The sequence below is a fragment of the Cyprinodon variegatus genome, unplaced genomic scaffold, assembly GCF_000732505.1.
Source record: "Cyprinodon variegatus isolate N-32 unplaced genomic scaffold, C_variegatus-1.0 Scaffold301, whole genome shotgun sequence".
Classification (NCBI taxonomy): Eukaryota; Metazoa; Chordata; class Actinopteri; order Cyprinodontiformes; family Cyprinodontidae; genus Cyprinodon; species Cyprinodon variegatus.
The window spans coordinates 54726-66865 of record NW_015150754.1 but is presented as its reverse complement, the minus strand read 5'-3'; the positions used below and the strand labels follow the sequence as shown (position 1 = coordinate 66865).

At 36.1% G+C, this 12140-nt stretch overlaps 1 protein-coding gene across 1 annotated transcript in view; it reads right to left on the bottom strand.

Moving 5' to 3' along the window:
- Positions 1–9290: 9290 nt before the first annotated feature.
- Positions 9291–12140, bottom strand: part of LOC107090589 (serine/threonine-protein kinase pim-2-like) — a 4988-nt gene continuing 2138 nt past the window's right edge. The window contains exons 3-7 of the mRNA XM_015384052.1: positions 11763–11813; positions 11454–11660; positions 9750–9927; positions 9465–9635; positions 9291–9382 (exon numbers count right to left, since the gene is read on the bottom strand). Of these exons, the coding sequence (XP_015239538.1) occupies positions 9291–9382; positions 9465–9635; positions 9750–9927; positions 11454–11660; positions 11763–11813 (699 nt within the window). The remainder of the gene's footprint in view (positions 9383–9464; positions 9636–9749; positions 9928–11453; positions 11661–11762; positions 11814–12140) is intronic.

Sequence of the window (12140 nt, the reverse complement as noted above, 5' to 3'; positions counted from 1 at the left end):
CAAAAAGTGTGCCTTCTCGATCGATACAACATTGACCCAGAAAAACATGCATCAGTCACTTAAGCAGCACAGACACAGCAGAGTTATGGAGAAACCTTCTTGGATTTAGTACAACACAAATTTTAAGAAACTGAGAACAAGAAAAAATACATAAAAATACTGTTTAATTTTAGAATTTCTATTTCTTTAGGCATTTGTTTCCAGACTTAAAAAAAATTTGTTATTTGAAAAGGCCTCAATGACTGGGATGATTTCCCACTTTTAGGTCCTTCTGCTATTCAAGCTGCTCTGATATTGGTTAGTTACATTTAACATATCTCCTAAAAAATTATATCCGTTTGGAAGAAGGGAAACCAACGCTAGCCCTTTATAACAGCAAAGGTGGCACTAATCCATAATTCAAAAATTCCCTCAAAATGCAGATATTGCAGAAAACTTTAAATCAAATGTTGTCTGGGTCTGGCATGACCAGATCAAAGATCTGCCAAAAGATATATTTTGTTCATAAATGCACAGCTTGCTTTTAAGTTTGTGATAGTTACTGTATACCAACAAAAGCAGAAGCACAGACTTGAACAATGCTTAAACATTCAAACAAACAAGTTGTGTGCACAGAATCTGTTGAATAGTCCAAATATTTGGTACAAGGTTGAAATTTCACACAGTTAAAAACGCAAAGAAGCAGATATATGGCTGTCCTTTGAATTCTAAGTTTATTTAAAAAAAAATATGTATAAAAACTGAGAAAATTAGGACAGATTGCTTATATTTATATATAGCTTTATTAATGCATAACATATAGTTATATATGTTATTTAAGTCACACCGGAGTTTGTAGAATTTTGTCCCTCCATCTTATTTTGATTCCCATCACAACCTATTAAAATACAAAATGGTTTTGATATTGTGATCACAATACCAAGACCATCATGCTAAAAATGTTTTAGCATATTTTCACTAAATGGGACCGTTAAAACTGGCCTGCATATTACATTTTGCTTCTCTTTTGTAAGTTGTGAGTTTGTTGTATTCAGCCACATGGTTCCTTCGTTTTTAATATGCAGCTGGGTAGTGGTTAATGGCTATGTTTCACATGTTTTCTGCCATGCATAGAACTTCCTGTCAATGTGGCGGCACCTCAAAGGGAGTGTTGATTAAACATGAGGTGTTAGAAATACTTTTGCCAAAATGTGCTCACACATGCGGTCGCTAAACAAGCTTTGCTTATTGAATGTCTGGGAGGCTTGTTTTGTGTAAAAATGTTTGCAAAAAGCACTTTGACTCTTTTTTCATTATTGTGGCCAAAAATATAATTTCCTTCAAATTACATTTGGAAAAAAGTTTTTGTTATGTATCAGCCACAATAGCGTGACTGCTAATGAAAAAATTACTTATGTCTACTCATAATGCAAACAGAGAGCAACACAAACCTACTTCTGATTTTTCTTTTTATTGTCAACAACAAAAGAAGATGGCTGTGAAAGTGTTTTTCCGCTTACTGATTGCTTCTTCTGTGCTTTTTTGTCAAGTTCAAAAAGTGTCAAATAGCCAAACACAATTTGACATCAAACAAGGATAACACTAAATCCGTTTGAAAATCCTTCAGGACTCCAGGCAACAAGTAAAAACCATTATCCACAAAGCAGAAAAAGAACAGTAGTGAACTTTCCCACAAGTGGCTGACCTACAAAATTCAGATCAAGAGTTTATCGACAACACATCCGAGAGGTCACAAATAAACCTAGCAAAATGTGTTAAACGCTCTAGGACTGACTGGACTCACTTAAGACAAGGGTTTGTGATTTAACAAAATAAAAAGAGACTGAGCAAAAAGACTTCCAGTGATAAATCTAAGACACACAAAATCCAATTTCACATTTACCAAAAATCCTTTTTTATATTCCAGGAAACGGTCTGTGGACTGTAAAGATAGAGTAGAACATTTGGGTGGGTGTGCATCCATGTTTGTAGTAAAAGTTACAGCATTTAAAAGAAAAAAATCCTATTGAAAGTGAAATATATATTTTTGATGTCTTCAGCTGCTTTGCTTCTTCAGGACTAAAACAACTTTCAGTAATACATTGAGCTCTTTTTTATGCTTTCTACCAGAAATCCTTAATGTCCAACCATCAGTTTATGTCAGCCATGCTGACTCCATTTAAATATCAATATTCCTATGATAAATGCTGATTGTGCTATAACTTAATATGCAATGCTAAACTTTAGAGAAGTTAAACAAGATCAGTTTCCAGTTCTTTGTCCTTACAACGCTTGGTTAAATGTAATGTCTAAATTTTTCTCACTTTACATTGAATTTCATCTCTAAGGGACCAAAGCAATATCAGAAGGGTGGTGGTCGCTATGGTAACCAGCTGAGTATTTATTTTAAAGTTATACATTACTGCTCAGATACCTCTTAATAGAGGAACGCTTCTCTCACTAAAGCTCCTTTGCCTCCCATCAGGAGGCAAACAGCCATAAATCACAGCCACTTTCCACTTAGCTAAATAATGACAGACAATGCCTGCTTTTAATCTGTAGTGTTGAAAAATGTATGAGGAAAGAACTGGATGATTCTCCAGGCAATTTCTTTAGCCGTATCTGCGCTGACACAAGAAACACAAAAGTTGACCCAATAGAAGAGGTCAGTGGCAAGATGTCAAACGCAGATCTGTAAGAACGTACCAGAAGTATGTTTTGAATTACAAGGTGAATGAAAACTCTAATAACCCTCATCAAATAAGAGATGTGAGAAAAAAACTATTATCTTTATTTTATTACCATAAAAGGTCCCTTAAATCTTCACTTAATACAGACAAGCCAAACTAATAAGACAGGAACTGCAGGCTGGAATAATCGAAAATAATTTACATAAGCGCCTAACCAACAGCTCTGCAAGACAGAAAATTCGTCAGAGGTCAAAAGAAATAATACAAAAATATAAATCAGGCTGCTTAAAAGCCTAGTGCCCAGAACACAGCATGAATAATAATCAGAAGACAAGAGTATTCTGCCAAGGATCAAATATAATGAAAGATCACAAACCAGCCTGTTGCTGGAGTACAGAGGAAATGATTAACAGGAGTGAAGAGCCAGGAGGAGGTTCTTACAAATTCATCCTAATAATTTTTATTTTACCTCAAGCAAACACAGTTTAGGAAAAAAACAGAGATGGAATTTTTAATGATTCAGTTGCACATTGTGAAACTGGCTTAATTATTTCCACACAAAATTTCCACAGCAGTAATGAAGAAATAATGTTGAAACAAAACAGAGACATATTGGAAGACATGTTTTTTTTTTTTAGCCAAGTCAAAAAGTAACATAAGTGCTCAGCTAGTTGTTAAAAACAGGAAAAGTGACAGCACACACTTGAAATTTTTCTTAAAACCTCTAGACCATTAAAGTTTTTTTCTTCTTATCATTCCCAGACAGTATGAAATCCTAAATTGCAGACTGAAAAAACTTTCATGTAATCCCCAAACTACATTAAATTCTCATTAATGTTGAATTTTGGTCCAAAACCTTAAGTACATGATAATTTCCCAAAGATGAAGTTCCAAATAAAGTAAGTTTCCCTGAGAAATATAATTAATTCAGACAATATAAACTGTTGTAGTAATAAATCAATGAATCCTTCATTTTCACTCAGGTTCTGCACTGTATTTAATAAATGCTCATCCAATGTTCAGTGTTTAGTGTTTCTAGTTGTTACGGAAGCCACGGATCTCTCTTTTTGGCTTGTGTTCCAAATAATCAACTTTTTTTCTCTATAGATAAATGCAAATTAACTTACATACCTTATTACCTCATCCTTTTACTCTCATCTCAATATTTCACTTACATTTGGAAAGGCAGACGAAGTATCTTTGCATATTCTGGCATCCGGGGAATACATTTGACTGAACAACGTAGCTGCCAGGCATGCACTCCGATAAAAACATAGTTTGGGGTTAAAGGGATAGTTAATGAGTTTTGAAGTGAGGTTATGTTAAAAAGCCACTTTTTGCATTTTATCTGCATTCTCTTTATGTTTTTAACAGTACAGTATGAACCAATATAAGTTATTCGTGCAGGTTAAAGCTGGTCTATTAGGAGGACCAAAGCCAAACAAACTGCCATCTTCAAACAGAAAATCTGATATTATTAAGATACTATTTCAGAAAAATTAAGCCAGGCTTGCAATGCAAACTGAGAACAGCACACACCTTTGGCATTTAGAGCTCTTGCTTGTTAAGTTGTCTGTTTTTCCAATTATATAATAAAAACAATCTGACCTCTGATTGCAAAACATAAATTAAAAGTTGAAGATATTTCCAACAGATTTAAAAAAAAAACATTGCTCATAAAATTTCAACAGAGCTTTACTTGAGGTTAGACCTGTTATCATTAGATAATATATGATGATGAATGTTGCTGCATAATTAACTGCTTAGATTAAAATCCTCATTCCTTTAGGGTGTTGTGAACCTCTTATTTTGTAATGAAACACTCTGAACATGTGTGGTCTGAAGAATACTTGAGGTCCAAAAGTTTAAAAAACATGCCTGCTTACGGCTGGTTTATGGGGGAAAAAAATGCTGTTTTAATGGACTTTCTGCATAACCAACATCTATGCTTCTGCCCCCTGATGTTGTTTTATAATGTGCCTCGGAGGACCCCTGGGATGAGTTGGCTGATTGAAGATGTCTTCCGCCTCTGTGTGCGTCAAACCAGTTTAAAGACTTTATTATCTGTTTACCAAGGACAGAGAATGTGATTGGAGTCCAAATAATGAATGTGCTCCATCTTCCTCAGCCATAATGGATAAGTGGCATGGTATTAGGAGTCAATTCTTTTGAGAAAGATGATTAAGCAGCATTTTGATGGATTTCCATGCACAGCCCAGACTGATAACTCTCTGTAAGCCTTGAATCAGATTGAACACAAAGCTAAAGCACGTCCTGTTTACTTTTTTCTGGCTTTTAGATAGCAGAGAATCAATGGAAGTTGATGTGTAATGTCACAAATGTCATCTGCTCTTCACAAAAGTGCTATCTCCCCTTTTAAGATGTTTTTTTAAAGCCGCTAACCTATCCATTTGATGTTAGAAAACATAAAATGAGTCAACAATATTTGAGTATCTTGATCTTGGAATTACCTTGTGCAAATTATTACTTATTATTATTACCCTTATAAGCTGTCATTTTATATGTAAAGTTTTTCTAGCATAGGAGGAGGATTTTTTCCTTTTGATTATTTAAAAAATGTTTTGCGATATTACCAGCTGAGCTACAACATACTATGCATACATTATCTGATGACTGGCTTGATTACTCATTTCATTCACCTGCCTAGCTCTGCAACAGTGCTCATTACCTTTCATCTGATCCACCTGCTCCTGCTTCTACTTAACCAGCCCTCTAACCAGCCATCAGCACCAGATAATTCTCAAGCCTGTGGTGAGAGCGTTCCAGCATTACCTTAGTGTTTCTGATTACCTGATCCAGACCTTTTCTGCCTCTCAACCACTGAGCCTGCCTGTTTCAGTCTGATCTGTTTGCCTGACATGTTCCTTGACCCCTGCTGGATTCTGTCTGTTTAATTAACTTGGAGCTGTTTCCTGTGACCTCCCTAAATTTCCCCCTGGAACCTCTTTGGACTTCTGATCTCCTGGTTCTGAATCCCAAATATGTCCTCGACCCCAACGTTGGCTGGGCAGGTGGGCTGCCAACAAGACGCAAAACAGTATACAAAACAGTACTCATTTACTATGACTATTTAAAATAAATGAATTATACATTTAAAATAAAATAAATTTTAAGCTTGAAAAAATGTATATTCAAGTACCTCCCTAATTAAGAAAATTCAAGGGGAACTGCAAATGAATAATCCAAAAATAAAATAAAAATAATCCAACCTTGAATGTGTTGTATGTGTATATATATATGTGTGTGTGTGTATATATATCAGGGGTTGATGTTAAGGATTTTTACCACTTGCCCTGTGGGCAAGTGACTTTCACATTTAATTTGCACAGAAACAATTTTTACTTGCCCAGTATAATGTTTGATAAATACAGTTCCTAATATTCATTTTTGTATATATATCAATGAAACATGTTTGTTTTTTAAATGTTTTTTGTAATTCAGTATTTTTTAAGTTTACAGGTTCCTAGTGTGTATATGCATGCATCAGATAATGAACTCAATCCTACATTACTGTGTAAACATGCTTTTCAATCCTTCCTGCACATTCTTTTCAAACTAAACTTTGCTTTAAACTGTTGTGTGCTTGGAAAAATATAAATTGTAATGTTAAAAATCTAAAACCAACTTGACAGGTTAACAACTTAAGATAAATCACAAGACAGAAGACAATGTCACGGTATGTTTATACAAGATGATACTATTAATATATTGTGACTTTTCTAGACTGCCTTAAGATAGCCATATTTATGGCATACAATTATGCCAATTTTCCTAATACCTGATCATTTTTAATCTAGGGTTATCTGGGTGGTGGGTGTGTCTGATTCGCGCCAATTCCCGGACAAAAATCACGGCATCTGGCAGAAAATCTCGCGGCTTTTTCAAATCACGCGAGAATGTGTACAAAACAACAAAAATGGCGCCGGCAACGCATGTGGGTCCTTTTTTTAAGCGAATGTCATTTGCAAAGAAATTTGTACTCTCCCGACTACTTGCCCCGGGTGATCGGGCAATGGTTAACATCGAGCCCTGTCCCCCCTTTTGCACTAAATTATGTCATTTTTTAAATGGACCATCTTCCCCAGCCTGTTTCTTATACTATTAATAACCTCCTGCTGTTGGGTAAATATCATATCCACTGTGCTAAATGGAGAATTGCTAAAGCTTCCTTTCATTGGTTTATTAATGATTTTAAAACCTTTTTTTATTCCCTTAAAAAGATTTTGATAAATGACAAATATGCCAAAAAATTGAGACTTGATTTCTCCAAACATCTGCTGTTCTAGGTGCGTTCACCTTTTTGCTTTTATTATTTCTATGGCTCTGTCTATGTTTGATTTAAATGTTTGCTTAGATAAATCCCCTGATAGTTGTCTTACTTTTTTGTTTTTCTTTTATTGTTATTGATCTTTATCTGTTCATGTACACCTTTGCTATCCTCTCTGAGAGTATTTTTTTCATGTAAATGTTTATGACCTAATAATAAAAGAAAAAAAAAGTATCCAAAAGTAAAAGAAGTAAAACATAAAATTATAAATAGTTATTATCCAACAGCAGAAACTCCTAAGAAAAGATTTGGTTTTGAAGAATACTTTTTTTTTTACTTTTAAAAACCCTTTATTTACAAAATTCAAACATATAAACAATTGAAAAACAGTGATTGACTGAAAAGATTGGGCAACAAAATAGTCCAGGAAACCATCGTTTTAGTCCAGGTATATTTTTAATCATTCTGTTGAAACATGGTTGGAAATTTGTATCTGATTTTTTTTTTTTATTCATTTTTCATAGAATTCTTTACTATTTTTGTGAGATTGAAGTTATTCTTCTTTGACCATTTATTTATTTTTTCTTTCACCAAACATGGGGGGTGCTATTTTTTTCCACCTACTTTGTAATAATTTATGGAAATCTTTATCTCTCATTTATTTTAAGATATTTTTATGTGTTTGCTCATGAATTTATTTCAAGATCTTTTCCTTTTTTATTCTGTAAATTTAATTTGATTTAATTATTTTTTTATTGGCTAATTCAAAACACAAGTCATTTCAAGGCGCTTTACAGATAAAAATTTAGGATAGTTTTGTCATGATTGGCTAATGGAGTTAACCCACATGCAGAACACCAGACTGGAGACTGAGAAAAGTTAACAATGTTTATTTTAGGGGAAACACACAGAGTAATATGGACAGGTTCTGGTACAGGTCCGGGACAGGTTTCACAGATATCTGAGGGGATGAGAGTTTGGTTAGCCAGGCAGTTAGATGGAATGATGAGTGGGTAATTTCTAAATGTACCTTGAAGAGGTTCTGACAGATCCTAGAGGTGGGGAACCGGTTGAGTCCAGAGATTGTGGAAGTAGCAGAGAGCTCAGCAGCGGCAGCGTCTAGCTTCTGGCTGGTGAGCCTCAGACGTGGGTCTTGTTCCTAGCTCTTCCCTGAGAGCTGATGGAGGAATCCAGACTGAGATCTTCAGGTTTAACTTCCTAACTCTCCCCTGAGAGCTGAAGGAGGAATCCAGACTAAGACCTTCAGGTTTGGCTTCCTTGGGCAGGCAGGCAGGTTTCCAGGTGAAGCTAATCCAGAGCTTCAGACTTCAGTTAGGCTTTCTGTGAGCAAAGAAAACAGAGGCAGGTTAGAATTCAGTTTCTCTCTAGAGCCTACTGAAATTCACCAGATAAACAGGGGCTTGGGTTTGCTAACCAAACTTGGTCAAACACTCCGGCGTCGAAGGAAGGTCTGACTGCTGCTTATGAAGGAAGGTCTCCTGATTGGCTGATGAGCTTCAGGTGTGCTGGAAGCTCCAGCCCAGGAGACCCACAGCGCACTCTGCTGGAGACAGATGATAGATCTCCAGATCTCAACAGTAACCACAGTCCTAACAGAAAACAAATAAAAACAGAAGAGGATCCTCGGCGCCCTCTGGTGGGCAAGCCTCAGGATCCCAACAAGTTTTACTTCTTAACCACTTCTTTTTTCAGGACTTTTTGAAAACATATTATCTTATGTTGTTATATTGAAATGCGGGGGCAGAGTTTTCTCATTAGGGCTGGTGCAGCTTATAGCTTTAACCATCATATAGATCATTTTTATCCAATCAAAACATTTAGTTTTCTGCAGTATAGAAATATTGTTAGACAATTTACTTTGAACAAAACTGAGGTGAGGTTTCCAGTTGAGTTTATCATCAATAATATATCCAGAGAAATCAAACTTGATGGTTCCCATTAAATAGTTTAGGATTATAATATGATGGTTATGTACAGGAAGGCTGGTGGAAGGTTGAGATCCTCAACAATATCCTGGTTTTAAACTGCATACCCAGCTTTATCTTAATAACTTGTTTACAAAATCTTATTGGTGTTAAAAGATCAACAAAATGCATCCAGCTTGGTCAAGATGAAAGTGGGATTTCCTCAGACACAATAAAGTCGACTTATAGCTCCAGAAAATATTGAAGGATGTTGTAGTCAGGGTGCTAGACTGAGCTTTTCTTCTAGTCTACAAACACGCACACAACAGTCAGAGAGAAATTTCAATATTGTTTTATCATATTTACAACAAACAAAGGCCCAGTGGATCCCTGAGGGACGGGGCTCAGTCACATTAGCCATGAATGAGAACGGAGATCCTCCAGGGTGGCACGTCTCTTACTGTTCTCCTCCAAACACCAGTTAAGAAAATTCAGGCACTCTGGAAAGAGAAGCCAAGGGGATAATGGTCAGAAGCACAGGCGGGCGGTAGCTAGTAAGACACTAGCTGGTTATGTTCCCACCTTGAGAAAGGTTGCTGTCGAATTTAATGAGGCCCCGTGTAAAAAATCTGGTGTCAAATGAATACTTGTGCAGCATGTGAAAAAGAATGATTCCCAGCTGCCAAACCGTGGTTGGAGAAGGTCTGTATTTTTCACAGCTGAACCATTCTGGGGGGGCGTAAGCAAGAGTACCTGGAATACAGGCATAGTCAGAGCAGACTTTTATGCTTTGTTCTTCCATTTGCTTTTTAAAGGAAATGACTCAAAGAGGATCTCAGTTAAATGTTTAATAAAGTGGAAACTCACCATGAAAAGTTCTTAAGGCCCTCTTCCTCTGGAACCTTCCACAGCCGAAGTCAACAATTCGGATGCGAGGCCCCCGGGATCCCATTTCCACCAGAGTGTTTTCGAACTTTAAGTCTCTGTGGAAAATCCCCTTGTTTTGGAGGTCTATGGCAGCGTCCACCATCTGTTTCATAAGAATCTGGAATAAAACAATGAAAAATGTCTTTATCATTAAAGATCTCATCTTCAGTTGTTGAGATTAAATAAAACTGTAACCAATTTATTCTATTTTTATTTTTACACATTAATGATCATTAAGAAAAATGTATTATTAGAAAAAGATAAACTGAGTTCTAAACAAAATGCATTTTCCATTGATCAGAGACAGATAGAGAAGGTAATTAAACCAAGATGGATTATTTTTCCCTAAACCTAAAGACTGGTTGAGTCTCTGTTGGTGGCGACGGCTGACATCAAGCCTTCATGATAAGAGGCCGTAAATCTTTTATATCAGTGGCAGGAACTTTATGGAGGGGATGTTGTTACATTATTGTTGTAGAAAAACGTACTTTCGCTAAATGAAATTGGGAGAAAAAAATCAATGCAGGGATGAAACAGAAAAACTTTAAGAAAAGGTTTTGAGAAAAAACTAAGCTGTTTTCTTATACTCTTGTTTTAAGTTTTTTTTTTATTTATATTTCAGATGTAATTTTTTTTTTTCAAATGTTTTATTTAATTATTAAAAGATTTTGTATTTTCAAATATTTATTTACTTTTTTGTTTTTGTCAGATTGAGTTTTTTTAATTGCATCCTTTTCATTTTGAATTTCCCAGATCATATTCTGCTTACATTTGGGGGCGGGTTTCCTTTGAAGGAGGGACCCATTAAAAAAAAAATAATAAAGTATGCTAAAAAAACAAAATTAAATAAATATATATTTGAGAAAACAGCAAAGCTGATCTCAAAACCACTTTTTGATTCAAACTGTTTCCTTCCTGAATTGCACTTTTTTTTTTACACTTCCTTTAACTAAAAAGGTTCCTTGCTTGCAACAATGTAACAAAATTCACTCCATAAACTCCATAAGCTTTTGCTCATCCTTTTTTTGCTCAAACGGTCAGATTTTCCTCACTCAAAGTTTTTTTCCAAAACGCTGTAGAAACGCTGCACATTTTTGTCCTGACAGACATCTTCCTAAAAGTTCCCTTTTTTATCTCGTCAGCCTATAAATAGTTTTGCTAAAAGTCTTGGGGATCATCGGTTTGCTTTTTGGTCAAACGTGAGACCAGCCTTTGTCAGCTTCATGTTGTCAGACAGGTTCTAATTAAGATAATAACAATAGATGTTTTCACTCAGAAACCAGTGGGAATCGTTTATTTGTCTCTAATACAATTAATGTCATTTGGAAAATGCCTTTTGTATTTAATCAAGTTTCCTTTGTCTGATTGTATTATTTATTTCCTAATCCAAAAGGTTTTTGAAATAAAATAAAAAATGATCCTTCAAGTCAAACTGGGAAATAATTTTCCATCACATTTCTGTTAAGAACTCATTTAGTTATTATTAGTGGGTCCTTTTAATTATATTACACGGTTATTTAAGAAATGATGGTTTATCAAAGTTAAAAGTTGTTGCTGCAGCTGTTAAAGGGAAAAAGCAGAAAAGCTCTTAGTCTGCCAGCGAATGCAGACGTAGCAAAAACACCAAACCTCCATCCTCCCTACCCTGGCCTCATCTTCCTTTAGAATATCTCCTTTGCTGAACACGTATTCTGCGAGATCCATGGATGCTGGCGGCTTTTCCATCACGATGACCAGCTTCTGATCCACATGGTACCAGTCCAGGAGGGTGACGGCAGCAAACTCCCCCACTGAATCTGGTCCACCTCCGGCCTTCTGCATGAGGGCCACCTCCAGGGGAACACGGCCCACCTTAGAAACCACAATGACCTGATTGTGTAACTAACAGCAAAGGACAAATACTGTCTACTAACATGACTGAGAGGCCGGCTGCTTCTAAACCAGTTCACTCACTTTACTCGGCCCGTTTTGACCTTTCCTGATCTTGACGTGCTTGATGGCCACCTGTTGGACACAAGCACAAGTATTTATCCTTTCTGCAGACATCAGCAGTGATGCTTTCAGGGTGCCTGCTTAGATTTGAGTCAAAGACAGACAGAAGGCCAAGAACACAATATAATACCAACCGGTAATGAATCCTCCAGGCGAAAGCCGGCATAGACAGACCCGAAGCCCCCTCTGCCAATCAGTCCAAGCTGCTTGTATTTCCTTTCAAACTCAGCTAAGAGTGAACAGAGAAATCACCTGATTATAATAAAGCTGTGAATACTGTCAGATTATAGATGTTAATGATGAACAACAGCAATCAGAGATGTAGACATTGTGTCTGTT